At 35.4% G+C, this 27,955-nt stretch overlaps 1 protein-coding gene across 4 annotated transcripts in view; it reads left to right on the plus strand.

Moving 5' to 3' along the window:
- Window positions 1-2,301: 2,301 nt before the first annotated feature.
- The window catches only part of kcnc4 (potassium voltage-gated channel, Shaw-related subfamily, member 4), a 46,440-nt gene continuing 20,786 nt past the window's right edge, over window positions 2,302-27,955 (plus strand). For all 4 annotated transcript variants that reach the window (XM_030138201.1, XM_030138202.1, XM_030138200.1 and 1 more), the window contains exon 1: window positions 2,302-3,588. In XM_030138201.1, coding sequence (XP_029994061.1) covers window positions 2,980-3,588 — 609 coding nt within the window. In that variant the 5' untranslated portion in view covers window positions 2,302-2,979. The remainder of the gene's footprint in view (window positions 3,589-27,955) is intronic.

Below are 27,955 nucleotides of genomic sequence, written 5' to 3' on the forward strand. Positions count from 1 at the left end.
CAGATGCATTTATTAAAATTTTTATGGCATGTCCTTTGCAGTGGACAGGGTTTTGTTTTTTGTATAAAGGAGGTTAAACCAAATTACCTCTAACACTATTTTTCCATTTAAGATGCAGAGATCACTTAGATACACATTCTGGGGAGCACTTCGAGAACAGCCATCAGCACATTTGACAAAAATAGAAACTGTGTTGTCTTGCAATCCTTATAATGAATAAAGATGAATGAAAACATTGCATTACTAATCTAAATAAAACACAATACAACGACCACTACAACACAAGCTAAAGAGAACTTTAGTGTACTTTCCAATAATGCAAATGGGTGATGACATGAGAATAAAATGTCTTTGCACAATATGGGAACTTTAATAAACAATAAAAAATAAGAAAAACTAAAGAAAAGTTAAGGAAAACTTAAAGTGTACTAACTCTGAACCATGTCATACTACACTTGCACTGCTTAAACCTCTACCAACAAACACATAGATCTGAAAATACAGAATTAACAGATATTGTTGGTGAATCTGGATGATATGATATTATACCTAGTCTATATTTCTGCCTTGGAGTTTTGTCGACATCGTTACTTTAACACTTTGACATTTATATAAAACCTTGACAAAAACAATGGGCTCTCTGCACAGCCCCACTACTTCCTGAATTCAAGGCAGCTCCTTTATTTTCTGTCTTTCATTAGTGGACACACTGTTTAATCAAGGTGTGTCTGACCACAGTAGTCACAACAAGAAGGAGCAGAAACACCTGGATTAATCAGTGTCCAATAATGGAAAAACAGGAAATAAAGGAGCTGCCTATTTTTTTAACCTTTATTTCAAAGATTAAAGTTAATAAAAGATCAAGCATACAACTGACAAGGCCACAATAACTTACAACAATCTTAACATACAAACAAATACATACAAAGGGATTCTTAAACATTAGTTTTCTTTACAAAGTTCTTCATATAGTTTGACAGTTTTATCACATTTAGAATAGAATAGACTTTATTTGCCATTTGCACAGATACACAGCAGTATAGGCGCCTTGGAATTCTTGTGCGTTTCCCTGAGTCAGAAAAGGGAGTTTGAACAAAAAGTAAAGATATAACAAAAGAACAGGTGGATACAAGACATAAAACATAGCTAAAACCTACAAGAAAACAGTTATTGCACTTACAGCTCAGATGCACATTTGTAATGTTTGTAACAGTATAGTATTATATAAAAAGGGGGGTAATAGTAATGATAGTAAGTGTCCTGAGAGGTAAACAAGAGGCACATTTGAATTAAAGAAAAAGTACTGTGACGTATAGCAGGTTATTGCACATTAAATTTAAAGTACTAGGAGGTACATCAGTATATTGCACATTCAATTAAAATAAAATACTGGGAGGTAGAGCGGGTTATTGCACATTCAGTTAAGAGCATGGTATTTGTAAGTGTCTGTGTCAGTATGGGGGACTCATGGCCTGGGGTACTTCCTACCGTCCTTAATGTCTTGTGCCACAAGTCTGATTGTGGCTGGGAAGAAGCTGTTGTGGGGAGTCTATAAGCTTAATACTGCATATGTACTGTTCAAATTCAGCCAGGAGTCTGTGTAAACTGGGGGTCATTTTCAACACCCTACATATAGGAGCTGCCTTAGGTTCAGGAAGTAGTGGGGCTGTGCACAGAGCCCATTCTTGCAGGACGTATTTAACCTTTGAGTGTCATTTACTAGAGAGTCCACTTGGTGGCACTCTTAGGCCGTTCAGATTCATAATGCATGTTGTAAATAAACTGGAGCTTCACAACAACCTGTTGGATTAGACTTCACAGTTTTTTAATAATTCTCAGATTAAAAACAAAAACAAAAAACATCCATCTGCAGCCTCTCTGAGTTGACCACTACTAAAAGTCTCATCCACCTAAAACACTCAAAATTATTTTTATATACTATATAATGCTTGAGAATCAAGGTGTACCTTACATGTATTTGTGCAAAAAAGGGAGATAAAATATTAACACTGATCTGAGCAATCTATGACATATTAGGATGTCCAAATCAATCACTGAATATAACCAGGATGTGTGTATCTACAGCAGGTTGGGTTACAGGCTTCAGAGAATAAACCATGGATTACTGAGGGAGCAGACTTATCTCTCATATTACACACATGCACATGAATACACACATCTTGTCTGCGCTTCCGTTCGCTCTAATTAGAGGGAGTGGTTCAATAATGCGCCAAGCCCCGCCGGCAGCAGAAGGGTTAAAAGCGCCGAGCCTGTTGTTGAGCGCACCATCCAACCGGGCTGTCGCTAAGGGAAGACTGGATACTTGTGGAGAAGCAACAGATCCCAGCTGGAAAACAAGCTCACATCTGGAACACAACCCGAACAGGCGATTTCATTGTCGCTTATATGTGTTTTTTTTCTTTCTTCTTCTTCTACAGGAGGAGGCTGATGGCATATATTAGTGCGTAATTTAATACAAGACCCGGATTTATTCTCGTCCATCTTAGTGTTGCTTTGAGAAAAGAAAAGTTGTTGCATTAGTTGTAGATTTTGACGGATGACACTCAGGAAAAAGACTGGAGTGGCATTACTTCATGGCTCAGTGAGTTGACCCGACTGCGCACAATTAACCCGTTTTTTTTTTTTTTTTAATTTCTACTCTCAACATTGCATTAATCTAAGCGCAACACCTGGATGCAATTGCGATGAATCGATGAAACCATCCTAAACACCTCCATGAGTCTGTCCGTCTGGGTTTTTCTGCACAGCATCGCAGCCTCAGACTGACTTTTGTAACAGGTGGTTTTGGAGCTTCTCACTTTGGCGCCGTCTGCACCGGTTTGGGCTAAAATGAACCACAAAGGCCACTATTATAAGGACTGGCCTCTGAAATGAGGGTGCACCTGTGTGTGTTTTGATTTGCTTCAGTTTTCTTTGTTTTTAAGTAGACTATAAGGAGGGGCTGCTGCATCTGCATAAATGATCAGCTCGGTGTGTGTTTCGTCTTACCGAGGGCGCAAGTCTGGGAACAAACCCCCGTCCAAATCATGTCTGAAGGAGGAGATGAACAGAGGGGAAGACTCGGACAAAATTGTCATCAACGTGGGAGGCACACGGCATGAAACCTACAAAAGCACCCTCCGGACTCTGCCGGGGACCCGCCTGGCGTGGCTGGCCGACCCGGACGCGCAGGTCAGCGTCAACTCGGACTCGGCGCCCCCGAGTACCGCGGAGTTCTTCTTCGACAGACACCCGGGCATCTTCGCCTACGTGCTCAACTACTACCGGACCGGGAAGCTGCACTGCCCCGCCGACGTGTGCGGACCGCTGTTCGAGGAGGAGCTGGCGTTCTGGGGGATAGACGAGACGGACGTGGAGCCGTGCTGCTGGATGACCTACCGGCAGCACCGAGACGCGGAGGAGGCCCTGGAGATATTCGAGCCGCCGGACCCGGAGGACGGAGACGACGACATGCCGAGGCGGTTCGGCATCGAGGACTGTCCGGACAGGTCCAGGGGCTGCTGCGAAGTTTGGCAGCCGAAGATCTGGGCCCTGTTCGACGACCCCTACTCCTCCAGGGCGGCCCGGGTGAGTCCGCCTGTCCCTGTACTGTAGGTCTGTGAGGGTGGAAGCACCTGTGTTTACAGTTAGGACTCAAAACAGGCTCGTGCCGCTTTAATCAACAGGTGTCCTCGCGAGACCTCCAGCCAATCAGGTTGTGGCAGGTGAGCGCGTGCTGTTAAATAGTGATGGGACTTTTTGGCTGTTTGAAGGGAGCCGTTCACTGAAAAGAGCCGTTCAAAATGTAACCCTGAAATATTGCTTGTCTCACCGGGGCTGTGAGTAAAGCGGGTTACAATGGTATTCTTAGTATCGATGTTTTGCTATCTTCCGTGCTAATAATCACCAAACGGCAGGACAGTTTCAGCCAGCTTTGTTGTCAGCAGTTCAGCACAATATATGTTGGTCGCGCTCCACCATGGACTTAACTCTCGTGTCACCCCAAAACAGGTCGTACCACAAACAATAGGCAGGAACCAAAATATTAAGAAGGGCAAGAAGAAACATAATAAAAGAATATGTAATATAAATTGAGTAAATAATTAATGAAATAATATGTAAATTACAACATAAACAAATGTCAAAATAATAAACAAAAATTAATGATTCAGAAATAAAATAATATTCAAATTAAATGTTACAAAAACACTGGCTCTTTTATGTTTTTTGCATTATTTTGAAAAACCAATGTTTTAATGACTAAATAGGCTACATGTGATGATTCACATTACATTTTAAAGGTGTTTAATTGCCGCGACAGTAAATATTATCTTACCGTAAAAAAGAATAGTTAGTTCAAATGTGGGGGCTAAATCCATGACATGAGAGGTGATATTAGGCAAATGCTGGAATTGGACCAAAAACATCACGGTACATTATGTGGACTAGTCTGTAGCCTAAAAATGAAGAAGAAAATAAAACATGAAATAAAACTGCACAAAACACAACAGTGATTAAATCACTGCAATTACTTAAATACCTGAACTATAGTGCAATTCTCAGAACAAGAACAGTATGTTGGTAAATTGACAGGCAATCGGATACCCCCTCCTTAAATAAATAAATAAATAAATAAAAATGAATGGCTCTTTACAAAGACTCGGTTCCCATCGTTCATTTCAAAGAGCCATTCAAAAGATTCGATTGGTTCGTGAACATCACATCACTAGTGGCAGGTGAGCGCGTGCTGTTAAATGGACCACCTGTGCACAGATAAATGACGATACAATTTGTTAGCCAGCTTCCATCTTTTTCTGGAGTAATTTATATTCTGATGTGGAATGGGAAAAAGTGTGGTTATTACCAAGGAAGTTTTTATTTCGAATAAGGTGAGAAAGGAATCTTTAAAAGTGTTACACAGGTGTTATCCAGTTAATTCAGCTTTAGTAAAGTATAAGATCAGTGTCGACCCTCTTTGCTCATTTTGTCATAATTCGGATGAAACATTAACTCATTTGGTTTGGGAATGTGCCTCTGTCAAATTTTTTGGTGTGATATCAATCTTTTTTTTTAAATAGAAAGCTGGATATTTCTTTTAACTTCAAACTTCCTTATTAGCCAAATTTCATGTACATGCCAGCAAATTTGCCAATCAGAAACCCAGCTCTGTGGTCTTTAAATCTTACTTAAAATCCTACCTAGACACACTTAACTTTTGCACTAACCCTAAAGCTGTGAAGACTAAAGACTTATGTGACGAATTTAAGTAGTAATTGATTGATTGATTAATTAATTAATTAATTAATTAATTAAAACTTAGATTATTTTTTCTCCTCTTGTTTATTCCTTTACTTTTATTTATCTAATTTACTTACCTATATATGTATTTATATTTAATTTCTTCCTGCCTCACCTCAAGCATTATATTTTCTCCATGCCATCTTCTGTTCTATGTGGAAATGGTATTATGTAAATAAAGTATGAAAAAAAAAAAAAAATCAGATAAATGACATTGGTTTATAAGTAAAAAAAAAAAAAATCTCCAGAATAAAAGTAGACAAACTTTAGAGAAAAATTAAGACAAAATGTGGATTGGTTGGAGTTTCCAAGATACAATATTGCAGGGGTGTCAAACTCATTTTAGTTCAGGGGCCACATTCAGCTAAATTTGATCTGAAGTGGGCTGAACCAGTAAAATAGTAACATAATATATAAATAATGTCAACTCCAAGCTTTCCTCTATGTTTTAGTGTAAAAAAAGTAAAATTACATTATAAAAATGTTTACATCTACAAACTCTCCTTTCAAAAGATGTGAATAACATGAACAAACTGAAAAATTAAGTCGTCGGCTTCCTGATAAAACCCGCTAAGTGACATTTTTGGTTGGGAATAAAAACCTGCTGTCTCCCCTATTATAGCTTCAAATTTCAGTCTCCTGTGAAAGTTGTTTGCATTCCATTGTAAGTACCAACATTAAAGGAACAGATATTTTTTTGTCATATTTCACAGTTTCCTGTTATATAAACAGTTTTTTGTTTCTCCTGTAAAATTTGCCAAAAGTCACATAGCAGGTTTTATCAGGAAGCCGACAAAGTGTAATTTTAACAATATTCTGCTTCAGTTTATCGTTTACACATGTACATTACAACTCACAGATCATAGTGGATCTACAAATACACGAAACATTTAGTAAGAGGCAGAATTTTGTTAAAATTGTACTTACTTCTCTTAAGACATTTCAGGTTGTTCATATGTGTTGAGGTTATTCACATTTTTTGCAAAATTATATTTTGTTTTAGTGTAAATACATGAAAATATTTACATTTACAAAAGAGAAAAATTTGGAGTTTATGACGGTATTTTACTGGTCCTGCCCACTTGGGATTGAATTAGTCTGAATGTGGAACCTGAACTAAAAGCATTGTTAATTTCTTAGTGTAATTTTTGCTTTTCACAAATTCATCCCAAGGGTTGGACTGGACCCTTTGGCGGGCCGGATTTGGCCCCCGGGCCGCATGTTTGACACCTGTGCAATATTGGGTCAAAATGTGGCATTCTGAGAATTAAGGAGAGCATGGGTTTTACTGTTTTAGACTTCAAAACACTGTCTGCATTACAATACATTCACTTTACAGGTTCTTTCTAGTGGAACATTAATAAATCGATTGTATAAATGTACATAAACTAATATAAACTGTTGCTTGTAAAGTTGGAATAGTTTTGTTTTCAAACACATTCCTCTTTTTATTCCTATTTATACACATCAGTAATCACCTTTGACCAGGTTCAAGAATAAATCACATTGTCATAATCATTTCATTAGAAGTAGTAAAATATTATACTCCAATGTCATGGGCAACAGTGTACATGTGTAATAATACTTTATCATATACATTGAAAACAACAGCTAACCAACACTTCTGTTCTATGTTTTCCAACTCATCTTATTAAACTATGGAAGATTTTTCACATTTAATCCTTGAGGATGATAGACCAGTGTTATCCTAAATACCTTAACCCTCAAAGACCTAAATAGGCTCCACTGATTTACAATGATTAGTAACTCTTGAACCACTGATCTTATTGGTGCATTTAAATAATTCAGGTAAAATGCAGTTTCTCAGTTTCATCATTGTCACATACAGGGGTTGGACAAAATAATGGAAACACCTTAAAAAATCCACAAAATATAATTTAATATGGTGTAGGTCCGCCTTTTGCGGCAATTACAGCTTCAATTCTCCGAGGTATTGATTCATACAACTTGTGAATTGTTTCCAAAGGAATTTTAAGCCATTCTTCAGTTAGAATACCCTCCAACTCTTTTAGAGACGATGGCGGTGGAAATCAACGTCTTACTTGAATCTCTAAAACTGACCATAAATGCTCAATAATGTTGAGGTCTGGGGACTGTGCCGGCCATACGAGATGCTCAACTTCATTAGAATGTTCCTCATGCCAGTCTTTAACAATTCTAGCTGTATGGATTGGGGCATTATCATCTTGAGGTGAAGGTGTTTCCATTATTTTGTCCAACCCCTGTATGACCCATTTGGCTCATAGAGGCTCCTTAGTGAACATGGAAACACCATTATCTTCTGCAACATTGATTCATCAGTAACACCCATGGAGTTTGATAATTGACAGTAGTTGTAGACGCTTTTCATGTTCAGTTAATGATATGTTTAGCTTCTTCTACAGATTTCTCAGTTTTTTATATAATAACCTTTGTACTGACACAGAGCTTTTATGAACATTTACACAATCAGTAAATAAAATATGGGGAAATACCAGATTTTCCCTGAAAAATGCTGGCTATTTTTGTACACTTTTTGTGATTTTGGATTTTTCATTTGGTGATGCCTTTGTTACAGTTTATGGCATGGATTTTGGCAAGTAAGTTTTTTTTTTTTTTTTTTTTTTTTTTTAGACATTTTTATTGAATCTGTCAGCTTCTTTTACTCTTCCTATTACACACTGACTTGATTTCACAACACTGATTTGCATTAGTACTTTTATTTGCGATTAAAAATGTGGTTTTAGTGTAAGTCAATGAGGCATTTTTGCCATGAGGCTCTTGCACCGCACAAAAACTACTATTGCAATGAAATCTGTGTTATTGCTGATCTTTGAAAGGTCTAAGACATTATTTTAAACAATGCCACATCCATCTACCGTATGTTTTCTAGTAAAATGAATGGTATCATGTATTCAGACATGCATTCAAAAGGGTTAAAATGAAAATGATTGAACTTTTGATAGATTTGAGCAGAGCTGAAGTGGTGTAAGCGATGTAAGCAAAAAAGCAGAAAAAATATTGATATATGTTGATTTTTGTAGTAGTTTTTTACATGCTCTTTTTTGCCCCTCGGGTCCCCAGTGGGTAGTAAATTAGAGGGAGCTGAAAGGGTTAAATCTAGAGGAAAATTCAATTGGTAATCATTACAAAAATAGTTTTAAGTCTTAAAGGGTTAATATAAATGCCTCAATAAAGTTTGCAGGTATGCCAACCTGTATCTTACAAACATGTAAGTTTGAAAGAAGCAGCTATTCTGTTTTGAAATGATGAAAAAAATTACAATTAAAAGGAAACCACTCTTAGAATCCAGTCACTGATCTTGTTTTTTATGTTTAGGCTATGTGTATGTTTTTGGATGAAAACATTATTATATGTAGTTAATTGTAAATGCTGTTCGATCATTTTTAAAGCCTATGTTAATGGTTACAGTTATCAGAAAAGTAGCCTACAAATGTAAAACAGAAAAATGTAATTAAAGCACAACTAATGGAAGTACTCAGATCCTTTTACAAAAGTAAAAGTATTGATCTCTGTTTACATCTACTCCATCAGAAGTTAAAGATGCAAAACTTCCAGTAAAAGCATGTAAGCAAATGTTCTTAAATGAATGAAAAGCCACAAGTACAGGAGTATCTAAGGTGGGTACAGACTCCTGTAGGTGCTATTTGGTCAATGTTCCCAGAACAGTAGTGCTTTAGAAATACTTCACTACAAATAAAATATACTTAAGCAAGTAAACTGAAAGTTAAAAGAAGTCATGGTGCAGTAAAATGGTCCCATCTGTGTTTTATCATTACATATGTGTTTGAATTCATATTACTGCTGCATTAATGTATTTTTACCTACTTTAAATACTGTTAGTTGTTTAATCTACAGCAATGCATCATATTTTATGAGATCAGAGACGGATGTGAGACGAATTGATCAATTTTTCATCAGCTCAGTCCTTGTTCAGCTTTATGATAAATGCATTTCCCCAAAAGTGTAGTTTTAAACAGTGTATTAATCGTAAGAATCATCTCAAACACTGAATATCAGCACTTTTGTAGATGTGTAGATTTCACTGGACAGGATTTGGATGAAAAACTGTAATCCGGAAAGTACCCAAAGCTGTCAAACAAATGTTTCGGAGTAAAAAGTACAATGTTTGTCTCTGAGGTGTAACTTATAATAAATAAAAAGTAAATCTTCAAGTAGAAGACAAATAAGCCACATCTGAGTAAAGTACGAGTACCATTAACTTACAATTGAATATATTTCAACCCCTTTATGATCTGAGTAATTGCTTAATTTCCCACGATTTAATTTTTTCCCTTGTTGCAAACCAAAAAAGTGTCTCTAAGTTAGTTTTATTTTTTTTTATTTTTTTATTTTTTGTTGAGTTGAGTAATACAACGTCACATTTCATATACAGTATCGCATTACTATCTATAGTCAGTGACTGTTGTGAGTCTGGGAAGCTTTTGTCACCTTGAATTTAAAGTTTGTGTGTTTTTGTGTGAGCAGAGAGGAAGGAAAAAGAAACCCTTACAAACACAAGTTGAACAAACAACCAACACACTGTTATCTCAGACAGTCTGTTTAAAGCTCTCCTCCTTCTCCAGACTGTTTTTTTCAATCAAGTGAATGCATTTTTCAGCCCTCAGTCAAATACAAGTTATGAAATTGTGCCAGGAGGCTGAAAATGGAGAAAATGCTGTTTTATGACAGAAATATAGCGCTGAAGTGTTCTCATACAAGGACTGTACTTGAAGGTCCCTAAAACATGAGTGTTGAAAGCCTGCAGGATTGCCCATCCATGAATATTTAATCACAGTATACAGTGTAATGTATGGACAACTAAATACTGAATCATCAAATCTGCAAAATGACTTACTTGCATATTATTTAATCCACAGTGTTTGAAATAATCTCAACTGTTGGTGCAGTATTTATCTCAGTTTTTAATTTTATTGCAATGAAAACGATACACTTATGTTGGAGTTATAGATAAAATAAATGTTGCTGTGTTGCAAATTAAAATCAATTTGCTCTCATTACTTTCATTGAGGATATCAGCTGCCTCTAAGCATTAGGAAGTTCATCTAATGGCTTAGAAACAAAAGCAGCAGAGTGCATAGTGAAGCAGATGTGAAAGTATCGAGTGTCACTATAGCAGGAGATTCGGGCAAATGGCCAGGAGCTTTCATTAGCTGAAAAGAAAAATACATTTAGCGCAGAAAGAGATGATGGTAGTGGTCACTCTAGTTTCTGCTTGCGTGCAAATGGAGATGAACCTTCTATTCAGAGACTCTCAGTGTTGTAAAAAGTGTAAGCTTCTTATTGCACGCCAGCCGCTTCACAAAGACTGTTTATTTTAGCTTGTCGTCCAGGTGGCATTTGCAGGCTGTCAGTGCCGAGCAGCCGACATCACTGAGTCACAGCTGCCATGTGAAGATGACCTGTGCCTGCCGGTTAAAATCACGTCTGTCTCTCACCGCCGCATAGTTGTAAACGAGTCAAGTGAATTTTTGTGGGAGTAAGAGCGGATCCACATTGACCCGGTCATAATGTTCTTGGTCCATTTCCTGTCCGGCTCATTCATGTACATATGTTTGCTCTGTGTGCTTCTGAAAGCATGCAGAGTGCATTTTAAGGGACTCACGTTACCTTTATGGCCTTTCTGTTTCAAAGAGCCTCTGCGTTCAGCCAGGTAATGTGATTCTTGAAAGCTGGAGGGAAGTTAATCTGTTCATCATTTGAGCCATATCCTCTTCACATCTGAGACAAAGTCAGGACTCGACACCCAGTCGTCAATGATAGAAAGGTTACTACTAAAATATATGGGTTACACATGTTTAATAAACATTAGTTACCCTGTTACACATGTACTAATGAAGCTATTTTAATTGATTACTTGACAGTTGGTGTGCTTGACAGACAAGAGGTGGAGCAAATTCAATCCAAGAGCCCAGACAACCAATCACAAACAAATGCTTGAGTGCATACATGCAGCCAAATGAATAGTGCCTGTCTAGACACAGAGACAGCTCCAACCCTTCATGGTGTAGGTGTTACACTTTGCAAAGTCAGTAAATCTGCCAAAAGAAGACATTCTTACACAATGAAAAGGCACACAGCAACAGAACAAACAGGCTTTTTACTGAATGCATGCTGGGATATATCCAGTGGTACAAGGTTATGATGAGCTCTAGTGAATCCTAACTAGCTACTCTAATCTGTCATAATGAGACTTGATATTGGAAAACATCAACACCATCATCATTACTTATCGGTGCATGACAAAAATACAGAAGGAAATAAATGATCACTAGAACGAACATGTAAGCGAATGTAGGAGATTTATGTATGTGAGTGTATTTATAGATCTGGATGTAAAATGTCATTGTAATCAGCAATATTATGAATAGCATGGTTTATATTTATAGAGTTCCTGCTAGGCTGCTTGGTTATTTTTTTATTTTATTTTATTTGTTTTACATACATAAAACCAAAATCGATAGGGTCTGTTCTCTCAACGCTTTATAGAAATGTTCATCCCAAGTCTCAGATGAGAGAAAAAACTTTTCAATATGCTGCCACCTTTCACAGTAATCATTTACAGAAGGACCTGAAACTGTCAGAGCTCATTACTTTGGGGGAATTTAACTCCATTTTAAAGGAGGCTGGTCAGTGTGACTGAACTGTGTTTGTTTTTGTGTTTGAATAGTAATTTCATTCTACAGAATGCATCAGAATGCAATAATTTATCATCTCATAAGCACATAGTTTGGTAATAATAGAACACAGAAAACATCAAATGTTTAAACTGAGAAAATGTATGATTTTTTTTTTTTTTTTTTTAAATTAAGGTAATATTGAATTTTTTGGCCGCAACACATGTTCAAAAAGTTGAGAAAGGAAGGAACGAAAAGGCTAGAAAAGAAAGAGCTGGAGGAACACTGAAAGTAAATGGGTGAATTTGGTAACAGGTCAGTGATGTAATAAAATGAAACAGAGGCGTCAAACTCATTTTAGGTCAGGGGCCACATAGACCTCAATTTGATCTCAAGTGGGTCAGACCAGTAAAATAGTAGCATAATAATAACAGTAATAATAATAAGAATAATCAGAATAATTAGAATTCTAAATAATGACAACTCCCAAGTTTTCCTCTTTGTTTTAGTGCAAAACAGTAAAATGAAATTAATTAAAAATGTTAACATTTACAAACTATCCTTTTACAAATAAAGTGAATAACCTGAAAAACCTGAAATTTGTTGAGAAAAATAAGCACAACAGCAACAATATTATGCTTCAGCTTAGCATTTACACATGTGCATCACAGGTTACAGTCTGCAGCGATCTACAAAGGCGCAAAACATTTAGTAACAGGCAGAATTCTGAAAAATTCTGAAGTTTGGAATTTGGAACAAAATCGAATTTGACACCCTTGACTGTTAATATTGTCAGTGTAATTTAAAAAAAATTTGCAAATGTGTCCCGCGGGCCAGATTAGAACCCAGGCAGGTTTTGGTCCGTGGGCCTTATATTTGACACCCCTGAAAAAAAAGATCATCTTAGAGAGACAGAAAGGTGTTTCTTTCCTTCTCAGAAGGACATAGAAAGGTTCACCAACCTGCAAAAAACTATTACTACATATTCTATAATGATTTCAGATTGAATGTTCTTCAATGTAGAATTGTGAATACTTTGAATATCTCACCATCTACTGTATATAATAGAAACAAAACAGAATGTGGAGAAGTGTCTCCTCAGGCACCACTGCATTAAACCTAGACATCACCTCAGACCAACACCAACAGAACTGGGTTGTATGTCACCATGTATCACATTTATCCATTTGTGCATGAAAGCATTTCACTTGATGTCATTTTTACGTCTGCCAGGAGGTTTTGTGATCACTTTGCTTTGTATGCGTTGCTTAATGTTTGTTTGTTTGTTTGTTTGTTAGCAAGATAATTCAAAAAGTTAAGGACGGATTTTCACGAAATTTTCAGGAAATGCTGATACTGGCACAAGGAAGAAATGATTACATTTTGGTGGTGATCGGGGGGGCACGGGGGCCCACTGATCTGCCTTGGCAGATGTCTGTGCTCTCTGAGTGCTTTTCTTGTTTTTGTTGTAACCACTTCTGTTCTACTCTCAGGTTACTCTTGGAAAATAAGTTTTAATTTCAATGAGGATGTCACCTTGTTAAATGAAGGATACAATGACAATAAGAGTGACTGTAATTAAATCACATATTTTTTTCTCATTAGCTACAACTGTCTGATGCAGTTCATGTAAATGTAAGCCTCATTGCTGCAGGTGTGTGTTTCCTCATGAGAACGTACACAGATTTAAGTTGTTCAATAACGTCTTTATAAGCCATAAAGCATCCACTGATAAAAAAGTAACGTTTTTCAGAACAACCTCAATAAAATCACTAAACATAACAGAAATAATTACAGTACCTATCAATGGGAATAATGGTGGGATGCTCTGTACATGCTCTGTACATTAAAAGGATTATAACAACCTCAACATAGATTCACAAGGTATTAGATATTTTATTGTGTTCTCTATCTCAGATGAGCTTCATAGCACTGACACCAGTTAAATTATTTTGGTTACATGTTACAATTTCAGAGAGAAGAAACCTACAGACATTAAGCTCCAGCCAGATAACTTCTTTAATTGTCTTTTAATGCAGTATTTCATTAATTCTGTAGCTGTGCCGTAATTAATCACTACTGTGGTAAATGGCTGAAAACTGTTATCAGCGGTGAGCGATTAAAAGCGCCTTTCCCACAGAAAAGAGCAGCGTATTTTCTCCCACATTGAGAAATCAATTTGGCTTTGTTATGAAATAAAGGAGTAAGGAGGTGTGGGATATTTCAGGTCTGGTAGCTTTTATTTGGGATAAACATGTCTAATAACAAAGCTGCTAGCTGATAAAAATGTTGATGGCTGTATACAACTTTTATTGATTTATAATGAAATGACTTTACCTTTTTAATATGTGGCATGTTTTTATTATCCCATTATAAATGTTTCCAGACTGTTTTCTATTAAATATTCTATCATCTATCTGTCTGGGTTTATCTGATACTGTTTACTTCCAATAATTATTATTACTGGAAATACTTTTGCAAAATACAATATTGGGAGAAAGTTCTGTCTTATAAACACTATCTTGACTCGTCTCCTCTTGAAAAATATTGCAGATATTGTGTCACTGTATCAGTTTTTCTTTTTCAAATCAGTGTAACTGAAGCAGCGCTGTATTTAGTTGAAAACATCAGTGAATATCTGTTACTATCTCTTGTTTTTCTCATCACTGATCATAAAAGTTATTCAGACACCTTACAGTTTGCCTGAATATGGCACCTGGGTGATAAATAATGAAGGAGTTTTTGGAGCAGATCCCCTTATTCCTCCCAGCTCGGCTTTCACAGGGCTGACACCTCTCTCCGCCGTTCTGTGAATGAAACGCAGGATTTGATTTTTCACACATCATCAAAGCAGCAGAGCCTCGTTAGGGAGACTTATAACACTGAATTCTGTGCGAAACCGGCATGTAATCCTGTGTGATTATGCCGGTTGTTTATTCTGCTGGCTTCTAAGCTGTTTGCTGAAAATAGATCGGGGGTCTTGCTGCAAGATGGCAAATGCATCATAAAGTCTGCACACACTCTTTGCAGACTTAAATAAGGAAATCAATACTCATCCTACTTCCACAGAAACAGTAATATTAATGATGCGAAGTTCTGGTTTTCTGGCTTTTCCCTTTTCTCTAGAAAGAAAGAAAAAGTCTAGACTGGGCTGTAATTAGAGCTGTACTATTAATCAAATCATCGAATGTCAGCCTGTGCACTTAATTTATCACAAAAATGTCTCTTTGGTGATAGTTTGGATTCAGTGACACTAAGTTAAGAGATGTACTGTGCAAAACGTCCAAAATGAAAGTTGCTGCTTTTTCTTTTATTTTATTCAACCTTTATTTAACCGGGAAAGACTCATCAAAGTTAAAATACTCCTTAGTGAGAAGGCAGCAGAGACAGGGTTACAACTAAACATACATAAAGTACTGTGCAGAAGTTTTAAGAAGCGTATAAAGACGCACCTTTATTCTATTGCTTTTATGGGTGTTCCTTGATTTTATCAGGTATTTTAGAATTTCATATTTTTGCACTTAATTCTTTATGTGTGTCGCTGTCTTATATCTTCTTCTTTTTTTTTTTTTTGAAGTCGTTTTTACATTTATTTGATCAAAGTGAAGACAGAGTGTCGACAGACTTTTAATCAAGAACAGGAGAAAATATCAGCTCAGAAAAATATTCATATTAACATGGAGATGTCATGAATCATAATTAAGAAATTGACCAAACTTAGCCCTTTAACTGCAGGTGGATGCTTTTTTATGGTGTTTTTCTTAAAGTAGGTTTGGGATGATCTGTCTGACATCATTTCCATCTGATTGTATTTCGGTATGTCAAACTAGTGTCTGATCAAAACTCGTATTTTCAGATATTTTGTCCCGACTCGTAGCCATTTTGTTCTTGCTTGTTGTTTCTTCTTCTTCTTTTTTTTTTTCTTTGTCATGTCATTTTTTATCTGTAAAGCATTTTGTATTTTCTTTTTGTGTGTTGCTGTCTTGTATCTTTTTAATCTGTAAAGCACTTTGTGAGTTTTTTTCTGTGATAAGTGCTACACAAATTAATTTTTCTTACTTAGTTACTTTTAGACCGTCTCTAGCTTTGTTGTTTTTACACAGTTGAAATGAGCATGCACATTTATTTCTCATTCTCTTTCCTTCAGATACAAGAAAATGGAGGAAATATGTGCACAGCCTTAGAAGACACACAAAAACAGATGGGTAATTGGGTTTTAAAGGTTAAAGTTACTATTTAGTTTGACCTTTGACCCCATGACAAGAAGCAGCACAAACAATTAGAAACATCTGACATGTGTTGAATGAAACCTGGTAGAAAACATCAGAAAATTAATGCAATAAATCTCATATTGTCTGAACAAAAGGGTTAAAGACATGTTAAGTGCAAAGGGAGCTCACATGAAATACTAACACTTTGGTTTATAGAAGATGCTTTTTCCCTGTAACTATAGTTTTTCGTGCTGTACATACTTCATATATATCAGATTGGATCTTAAGAGACTGAGAAATGCATATGTGTGGTCACAAATGGACTGAATACTGGACTACAACCTCTTGTCCTGGTTTGTAGTATTACTACTATGGTCACGACAGAAGCGATAGCGGCGGTTTGTCTTGTCTTCAAAGCTGCCAAGCTCCCAGAAGCCTTGCTGATTCTGAGCGTCATGCGTTTGTGTTACTAACAAAGTGCGATGCTGAACAGCTGGAGGTGATGCCTGCGACGGGACACTCCAGCTGCTGCACACGGATGCTCAACCTGCTCGACACCAACCATCCTCCCTCACCCCCTCCCACTCTGAACCTCACAGCTGGGGCTCGCAGACGTCCCCTCGAGGACCCTCAGCTCCGTCTGACACCTCATAACCTTGGATCGATGCCTTTTTGGCACTAGTATTCAGCATTCGTTTCCCAAAATACTTAATTATACCCTACTCCAGTGATGTGCCCAGAACAGCATTTGTATAATCGGCATCATCAGAAAAACAAGGCGTTTTAGTGGAATGTTGTAATTACTAACGGATACATTTATTAAGAAGAAAAGCAAACTGGCAACATACAAGTTGAGATTAATTTGCTTTGTTCATTTGCAGTGGTGGAACTACTCAGATCATAGCAACAACAACATACAAAACCCACTAAAATTCAACAAAGAAAAGAAAGAAAAGTGCGTCTATAGTGTTGGTGAGTGTTAAAAAATCACAACGTGATATCAGGAATTTCGTACAGATAGCACACCACTTTTAATTGGCGTGTTATCTGTACGCATTATAAGCTTTCCGCATGAATGTTCATGCCGCATCAAATACCACGTGATTAGCGGGTAGGGGTTAGGTTTAGGGTTAGGGTTAGGGTTTATGAATATGTAAACTGGAGATCTTAGCGTACATTGACACACAATCAAATGGCGTTGAATAACACACGAAAGGATGAAAATGCGTACGTATAGCACACCAAATGCCATAAGAACTGCCGTGACATACAACGCAATTTCATGACATCAGTCTGAAAAATCATTTGGTTTTTGTAATTTCTCATGAAAGCTGCATGTGGTGAGGGTCACTGGCAGTTTTGTGAGTACTAATGTGAGTGTGATTTAAAAGAAATGCATGTATTACATTAACATCAAAATAGAGAAACATTTGGAGGTGTCATTTATAAGTTATGCTATTATATTGCTGGTCTGGTCCACTTGAGATCAAATTGAGCAGTATAAATGACTGTGACACCCCTGTTTTAGTACAAAAAGTAAATTACAGTATGAAAATGTTTACATTTACAAAATATCTTTTCAGGAAAAACAATGTTAATAACCTGTACTTCCATGAGCAACCAGAAATTTCTTAAGAAAAGTAAAAGCGGTTTTAACAATATCATGCCTCACTTTATCATTTATACATGTGTGTTACAACTTACAGATCACAGTGGATCTACAAAGGCATGAAATGTTTAGCAACAAGCATCTGGAAGTGAAAAATATACTATTTAAGTTTATGATCAAAACAACCCGTCAAGACTCACTGAAACCCTTGACTGTCAGTGTCTTCTGTATCATTGTTAAACTGCAAATTCATCCCATGAGCCAAATTGAGCCCTTTGGAGGGCCGCTTTTGGCCTGTGGCCCATATGTTTGACACCCCTGCTCTGGCATAAATTGAAAAAGAAGAAACCACAATATCACATACAAAAAAACTTCAGTTTCACATGTTTTCACTAATACCTTTTTGCTCAGTGTCAGGAAATCCAAATTATCACCCTTTTTTTCCCCCATTTCTGATCACTGTAAACCAGGGGTCACCAGCCCTGGTCCTCCAGATCCACTATCCTGCATGTTTTAGACGTTTCCCTCTTCCAGCACACCTGATGATCATTATCAGACTTCTGCAGAGCTTGATGATAGGCTTATCATTTGAATCAGGTGTTGGAAGAGGGATACATCTAAAACATGCAGGATTATAGATCTGGAGGACCAGGGCTGGTGACCCCTGCTCTAAACCCTTATAAATATGGACATTTTAACTGTGATTATATAATTGCACAGACTGATAATTCAATTGTAATTTAACAAATTCGGTGGCTGTATTGGATTTCTAGAAATACATACACTATATGGACAAAAGTATTGGGACACATATGGAACAACAATAATGCATGTCATAATATAATATATATTTAATATTTCTGTTAACTGTCTAAACATTTTATTTTGTTTTCAAGGTCAGTTGTGTTTATGTTGTCATTTATGTTTACAATGCTTCAGAGTTTGTTTTAAGTTGATTTCACTCAACAATTTTTTTTTTTAAATGAATAATTGTTTTAAATGTCATACCTCTAGATTTCTAAAATATCCTGTTCTGACTATAAATAATCATTTTCAAGCACAAATAACCCTCTGGTTTCTTTAACTCTCTCCCAGTAAGAAAAATTAGCCTTTAACCTAAAAAATATTGATTTGACATTTATCATGATAACCATTGACAACCACTGACAGGAACACTTTATGTTGTTAATATACTGCCTGGCTAAGTCTTGAGTAAGGATTTGAGTTCTGTGAATGTTTGGATGTAAACATAAACTATTAATTAAAAAATGTTAGGATAAGAGAGTCACAAAACATCATATTACAATAGTTGTGTGTATCATGTGTTTCTTTACACCTCTAGTATTTTCAGCCCAACCACCCCTGATAATATGGTGTTAATACTGGTGTTCATGTACGTGTTGAAGCTTTTTAATGAGCTGTTGGTGTCGTATGAAGAAGCACATGCTTTACCCTCAACACAAAAGTAAATGCTGTGTTTACTTTGGTAATGTTGGTCATATAAGTTTCTTATTGTAGCCCATATTTTCCCTAACTCTAACTAAACCATCATCAAAATGCAACAATTATCATGTATCTATGATTTAGTTTTGAGTTTGTGAATTTTGTGCGTATGTCATTTCAGGAGTGATGAAAAATGGACTTCTGCTTAGGCATGAGGATGTGTTGAATATTTTACACAGGATTTGCACCAAAAAGGTGAAATATCTGCATTGTTACCTGCAGTGGTTTATGTGGAGCTGCTTTTAACTATTTGTTGATATAAAATATGATATAAAAATGTATTGTCTCTTGATCTGATCGGTTAAATTAACCCATAAGGACCCAGTGCTACTTTTGTGGCAGTTCCCAAATTATTTTTTCCTCTATGTTTAGCCTTTCTTAAGTGGTTTATCAACATTTATTTTGATATTATCCTCTGTATTTTGTATTTTTCAATGGCAATCAGGTATTTTCCTATATTTAATTTATTGATCATGTAGATGTTCATAAAAACTCAAATTAGAGTTGATGTTATTATATCAAAAACAGAGAAAACTGAAGAAAAAGTGACTTTTTCAGTTAAATATATCATTACCTGAACATAAACCAAGTGTCTCCATCCACTGTCATTGATCCGACTCCATGGGTTTTACTGGTGAATCAATGTTGTAGAAGATGAAGGTGTTTCCATGGTAACTGAACCTCCAAATGGGTCATATCTGATGACCATGAAAAGATGACAAACTGTATTTTCCACCAATTATTTACATGTATTGATAGGATGAGTAGATCAACAGGTATTTAGCTTTTTATATCAGTAAATGATTTTGGTTGCCAGTGGATTTTGGGGTTTTTAAGATTAAATAATGTCCAACACTCAGTTCTACTTTAAACTTTTGGAGGATTATAGAAGCATAGAGGCAGTGTTCACAACAGCAGGACATGAAAATAAAAAGTGTTCATTCAGGTGTTGCACAATCCACTGGTCTCTATAACGATTCTACTTATTTAACACCATCAGGCTCAGCAGACCAACATGGAAACACTCTGCGGTGGCAAAGAGTCATTATAGCCATCACTCCAACACCACGGCTGTTTAAAGTTCCCAACACCCAGCTGTAAACATGATGTTGTGGTGTCCATTTGAGTCATGCTTTAAGTAAACCACAGAGACACATTTAAATACTTATAAGATGTACCGAGCAAAAGACTCAGTAAATATTCTCAGACCAATAATAGGAATACAGATATGGCTGGAAGTCACGGGCAGACCCTCAGAAGAGAAGTGACAGACCTTTAGCTGCTTACACACAGGTGTGAGGTCCGGCCCAGTCATGTTATTGTTAGACATTCATGGTGAGCCTTTTATGAGCAGAGTCCAGTGCCTTCGTGTGTGCCTCCCTGCAGAGCCTGCAGATACCCGGCTCTGTTTAGGTCAGGGATAAACCAGTTGGCATTTGAGTAAACAGAAACACTGTCAGGGTCTGCAGGCTCATCACGGGCATCTGAACGGCAGCAGGTTGACGGTTTGTTTTTAGCTAGTACTATCATGATGGGGCTCTGTGCTGAAGCCTTTGCTGTGGTCTGTTGTTCAGCTTCATAAGAGTGTGATAATGTGTTCAGCGTTGGGAGGTTGTTTATACAGGACTGAATACATCACAGATCTGTGTATGACACCGATACGGAGATGAGACTGATGGTCAGAAGAAACACCAGGTGTGAAACCAGAGTGGAGACAAAGTAAATCTGAAAAAAAAAAACAAAAAACAAAAAACGAAATAAGCTGGAAGAGATGGAAACAGATTTAATGGGTAATTGCTTGTGTCTGCATGTGTTAACCATGAAACAGACTGCAACGCTCATTGAAGTAACCTTTTCATGCATGAATTTTGAGAACCTTAATCAAGATTTAATCAAGATCCTGAGTGTTATTATTCCTCTTTAGGCATGAAAAAAAACACAGTGATTTAATTTTTTTATGAACCTATTTTTCATGGAATTGCGAAAATATCCACTCAGCTGGACACCATGAGTTTGATTTTTGAAGCAAAGAAACATGTATTTACTGATGCAGGGTGGGGAAGCAAAATTTACAATATTTTGAGGCAGGGATTGAAAGACAGTGTATGACCAATTAGTTTATTGAAAGGCATGAGAATTTATTTGCCACAAGAAAATTGACATAATAGAAAATGTTTTTATTCTATGTGTTCTCCTTCTTTCTCAATAACTGCCTTCACACGCTTCCTGAAACCTGTGCAAGTGTTCCTCAAATATTCGGGTGACAACTTCTCCCATTCTTCTTTAATAGTATCTTCCAGACTTTCTCGTAATACTTTTGCTCATAGTCATTCTCGTCTTTCCATTATAAACAGTCTTTATGGACACTCCAACTATTTTTGAAATCTCCTTTGGTGTGACGAGTGCATTCAGCAAATCACACACTCTTTGACGTTTGCTTTCCTGATTACTCATATGGGCAAAAGTTTCTGAAAAGGTATGGATAATAGTGTTAGGTATGATTATGACATCAATATATGTTTGGTTTCAAAACAATTGACGTAGTGCCTGCTGAGAAAAAACAACTAAATGTTCATTGTAAATTTTGCTTCCCCACCCTGTATATTGAGTGAAAACTGTGAAATACATTTTTTTTTATTACTGCTAATCTGATGTTTTGTCACATTTTAACATACTCTAATATTAGTTATTGCTCACTTTTTGGAGATAATATGCAAAAAAAACAAAAAAAAACTTGTTAAAAACCCTGTTAATTACAGTCTCATAACAATAACAAGGAATTGATTTACTCTCAAACATGTTACTGCAGATCAAGTTTATCAAGGACAGCAAAGTTACAGCAATGCTATGAATTACAGTGTATGGGATGATACATAACTGTACACTGTGTTGGCAGATATGGAACTAAAACAATAAAATCCATGAATATACAAGAGAACAGCTTTGAATAGCTGTCCACTGTAGTGACCACTATGCATGAAAGGGTTAAAGGAGTGATATTTAGCTTTTTTAAATGGAATTATGCATTTTAAAACACTAGAGGCATTGTACCCGTGGTGCCATTGTGAGGCTAATGAGAGGCTAAAATCGCCTAGCATACCTCACAACATTTGAATACGGAAATAAAACTGTGCCTAGTAGATATTCAGGTAATGTTTCTATTCATTTGGTGAGTTTGGCAGCAATCAGGCCTGTGAAGGCTGAGGAAAATCCGTACAAACGCCCTCCTGTGCTGCAACATCGATCGATCGGACACAAAACATGCATTATACAATAGGATTTCCCTGTGGTCTACATAAACTGTAAATGCTCTGCTTGGGTCTGAATTCTTCATTCAACTCCACAGGTCCATCTTCAACCCTATTTCTGAGTAATGACACCAGAAAGGTTGTTTTGAGCGCTGGCCCTTTAAATGCAAATGAGCCACGTCATACCCCACCCCCTCCAGGTAGTTGACTGTGCTTTCTGTCTTGTTCAGCCACTTGTGTTCATTAATACAACCAACAACTGAACATTTTAGGTAATCGACTCAAAGTTTGGACATATTTTCAGTATGGACTACAACCACTGCTGCTGATAAACAATTATAGTGTACTCTGAGAAATGTTTGTCAGAAGTCTTGATTTTATATGTGCAAATGTGGTGATGTAACTAGTTATAGACATAACAAATTAAGAAGGAATTGAAACGGGTTGTAGAAATTCACTAGATTTTGCCAGAATTAATAGGAAGATAGATTTGTAGCACCTGGAGGGTTCAAATTCAAACTTTATGAACTGAACAGTCCCCAAATACACAAATAAATGTAGCAAAGTCTAATAAAAGTGGGTTTAGCAAAATATGACCCCTTTAATACAGTTAACAAACAAACATTCATTCATTTGTTCATTCATTAAAGGCCGTATTCAATAGAAAATGGGAAAAAAATGTATGAAGTGATTTTTCTATTTTATGAACATTATATGATCTGGAGCAGCAGTTCAGGTTGAAGCTAAAACTGAGGCTGTTTACAGGACTGAATACATCACAAATTTGTGTATGACACCATACAAAAAATCCAGTTGTTTTTATGGAAAAAAACTGGCAGCTGTGGTTACCAGAACGATACTGTAAAAAACACATAACCGTAAACATTTCACAGACTAAAATGTACATTTAACATTTGAAACATGTAAATTCAACATTGGATTTTAGTGACATTTACATGTTGAAAATGTTAAATTGACTTTTTTTTAATGACTTTTTAATTTTTTTTGTAAAGTATGAGAATAGGCTGTTATTTCAACATTATGGTCTTGCAATTTAAATGGCAACACATTTTTTTTCAACTTAGTTTTATTTTCTAAAAAAAAAAAAAGAAATACATAATTTCTACATACAAATCTGGTTTTTGTTAACATACTCTTCCTGTAAAAACTACAGCTATATTTGATTTAATTGTTAACACAAAAATCTTTTCAAATAAACAACTTTGCATTTTATTTTCCCTACAGTTTTTTTATGTTTCAATTTTACAACTTTTTGGTGTTAATTCTATGGTTATTATTATTATTTTTTTTTTTTACAGTGACTGATGTCAGAAGAAACACCAGGTGTGTTTTTCTTCATATCATCAGTTTGTGCATTAAAACAACCTGAGTGGAAACAAAGTAAATCTGAAAAACAAATAAGCTGGAAGAATTGGAAACAGATTTAGTGGGTAATTGTTTGTGTCTGCATGTGTTAACCATGAAATGGACTGCAACGCTCTTTGAATTAATACAAGGAGCCAACATTCATTCATTCATTCATTCATTCATTAAAGGCCATATTTAATAGAAAATGGAAGAAGTGATTTTCTATTCTATGGACATTCTATGATCTGGAGCAGCAGTTCAGGTTGAAGCTAAAACTGAGGCTTGAGTTTTTGACGGAATACCTCTGATATCGATTAACTCCTCCATCAGCTGCTCACATCATATATAACTATTCAAAATACTGCATCTAACTGGAGAACAAGAATCGGCCTTAATATTTTCATAACAGTAGTAACTTCAAAGTGTAGTGGATGCATGCAAGTAGGGGTGTAACAATATGAAAATTTCATATTACGGTTATTGTGACCAAAATTATCACGGTTATCATTATTATCGCAGTATTGTTGAAATTTGGTCAAAATGTTCAAAAAGTACTAATACACACACTGAAATAATTTGAAAAAAAACCCAAATAAAATAATAGGCACAATGTACTTTCTGTTGCAGAAACATTCAAATATTAACATGTAAACATCAAACATACAAATGTGCATTAAAGATATGTATTTATATGTGTTTTTGCACATCTTTTGTCTACTTTAGTATGTTTTTAGTGTATTTTTGCATATTTTTTGTTTAGTATATTTTTAGTGTATTTTTGCAGATTTTTTGTATACTTTAGTGTATTTTTGCTTATTTTTAGTATACTTTAGTATGTTTTTAGTGTATTTTTGCATATTTTTAGTATGTTTTTAGTGTATTTTTGCATATTTTTTGTATACTTTAGTATGTTTTTAGTGTATTTTTCCATATTTTTTGTATATTTTAGTGTATTTTTGCATATTTTTAGTGTCGTTTAGTATATTTTTAGTGTATTTTTGCATATTTTTATATACTTTAGTGTATTTTTAGTGTAATAGTGGGAGAAACGTTTGTATTTGTCATTATTTCTAGTTTATTCTGTTCTTATTTGACTGATTCTGATCCACTTTAGCTCATACTGGTCTAAATGTGGAACCTGAACAAACATGAGTCTAAAACAGTGAATGCCATGCCAAACATACAAATGTGCATTAAAGATGGCACCTTATAGCCATTGTTGGACCATTTTCCATATCAAGTTTGTGTACAAAGTGCGGTAATCAAACACGGTTATCATGATCATTAGAATTTAAACGATAATACTAACCTTGGGGAATTTTACCGCGGTTTATCATTATACCGGTAATTGTTACATCCCTACATGCAAGCATAAGTTCTCTCTCTTTTTTCAGGAAATTCAGTTAAAATTTGTGATACATTTGGGTGGAAAATTGTCTACTACTGACTTTGGGGATATTTATCAAATTGGAACATGCAACTTTAATGGCACTCAGTATAATACACACATACCTCCACCACAGTCTTTTTTCTTTATTGGTTTGTTTGGCACCAGGGTTGTCCCAAAAATGTCTGAACTGAAATTTATTCAAAGGTATATTCTGTTAAATGTGACAACTTTGAGCATGTGTTTGACCCGTGCCCTACCATTAAACCAAATTTCATGACCTTCTCTGCAATACTTTTGGAAACTTGCATCACCTCCTTGGAAACAAGTATCTTTGCTGAGTAAGATTATAATTAGCAGAAATGAGAAACCAGAAATAAGGCTCTGTTGAAGTGACCTCTACCCACAGAAACACATCGATGGTAAAATAATTCAGTAAATATCAATCCTGTGGCTTTAACAAATCATATTTCATATACCATAGTGATAGACTCATAAACTTAATGGACTGAAAATTAACTAATAGTGCTAATATCCTAATTCTACACCTGATATATCAGCTGCAGAATAAAAAAATCATACGGGCTAAATACAGATTTTGTGAAGAGAAAATGGTGTTAGAGGATTTTTTCAGTGTGGGTGTATTTATGTGTGACAGTGATTTCTTTTCACACTCTGTAATGTATTTTCCCATCACCTTTTGGTTCATACGTGTGTCTCCTGCAGTATTTATTAGCCTAGTAGCCTGTCAGTAGATAGATTTTTTGATGTTTTAAAGTATTGATCAGTACATTACTATTGATTAAATAGTCTATATAATGTCTTGTAATAGAGTTGCAACAAATAACCTCTTCAATTGGGTAGTTGATGGAAAAAAACTTGTGTATTGATTACTTATGATAGATTTTTTCTAGGTATTATTAAAAAAAAATGTCCAACATATTTTCCATGATTTTCTGTTTCTTTAATTGGAAATTATACTTACAGCGCATTTAGCCAGTTTTGTCATATTTCGAAGTAAATTAATAGTTTAATCGTAAATTTTAACAGTAAAGTTTAATAGTAATAATATGGTTCCAACAAGTACAGTTTTAAATGAAATGCTAAAAAAATAAATATTTTTTAAAATGTGCACACAGTACGACTGAAAAGTGCTGCTTTTTCTTTCTTTTTAAAGCGCTTTTCAGTCTATTTTTAAGCCTGAATGCTCTTAGTCTTTGTCATGTCTGATCATAAACTGAATGTTTTTAGGATTTTGTTCACTGGCCAAATGAAACAAGTCATTTCAACACAGTACATTGATAGTAATTTGGTGGTGAGATTTGCACACTTTATTCCAAAACTAGAGCAAAGAGGCAAGATTAAAAAAAAAAAAAAAAAAGAAAACACTGAACCCACAATTGAATTATTCTCATTTATGTAACAATGAAAACAATGAAAATCTAGTCTTGCTACAGCTTTTGTGAGTGACTTGGATTATTATCCAAATTATACACACAATCTAAAAACTATTATGACCATTTTAGACTCTTAACCCATAAAGATCCTGTGCTATTTTTTTGTGGCAGTTCCCAAATTATTTTTTCTCTGTATTCAACCTTTCTTAAGTGATTTATCACCATTTATTACAATATTATCCTCTGTGTTTTGCATTTTCTTCAGTGAAAATCAGGTATCTTCCCATATTTAACTCACTGATCATGTAGATGTTCGTAGAGGCTCATATTAAAGTTGAGGGTTATTATATCAGAAACAGAAAACTGAAGAAAACATGACCTTTTTCAACAAAAATATATCATTAACTGAACATAAACCAAGTGTCTTTATCCAATGTCTGTCACTGGTGAATCAATGTTGTAGAACACACGTGTCAAACATGTGGCCCAGGGGCCAAATCCAGCGCGCCAAAGGGTTCAATCCGGGCCCTGGGATGAATTTGTCAAATGCAAAAATTTACATTGAAGATATTAACAATCAAGGATGTTAAAATCATTTTAGGTCAGTTCAATCTAAAGTGGATCAAACCAGTAAAATACTATCATAATAAACTATAAGTAATGAAAACTGCAAATTTGTCTCTTTGTTTTAGTGTAAAAAAAGTAAAATTACACAAAAATATTCACATTTACAGACTAGTCTTTTACAAAAAATGTGAATATCTGAAATGTCTGAAGAGAAGTATGTGGAATTTTACTAATATTCTCCCTGTTATTTAATATTTTGTGTATTTGTAGATCCACTGTGATCTGTAAGTTGTGATTCACATGTATAAATGATAAACTAAGGTGTAATATTGTTAACATTGCACTTATTTTACTAAAGAATTTTCAGTTTGTTCGTATTTGTTCATGTTATGTTCAAGTACAATTCATAGATGTAAACATTTTAATTACAGAATTTTAAGTGTATTTTTGCATGTATTGTAGGATATTTAAGCATAATTAAGTGTATTTTTGCATGTATTGTAGGGTATTTAAGCATAATTAAGTGTATTTTTGCATGTATTGTAGGATATTTAAGCATATTTAACTGTATTTTTGCGTGTTTTGTAGGATATTTAAGCATATTTAAGTGTATTTTTGCGTATATTGTAGAATATTTAAGCATATTTAAGTGTATTTTTGCGTGTATTGTAGGATATTTAAGCTTATTTTTGTGTGTTTTGTAGAATA

The sequence above is a fragment of the Sphaeramia orbicularis genome, chromosome 7 (assembly GCF_902148855.1).
Source record: "Sphaeramia orbicularis chromosome 7, fSphaOr1.1, whole genome shotgun sequence".
Taxonomy (NCBI): Eukaryota; Metazoa; Chordata; class Actinopteri; order Kurtiformes; family Apogonidae; genus Sphaeramia; species Sphaeramia orbicularis.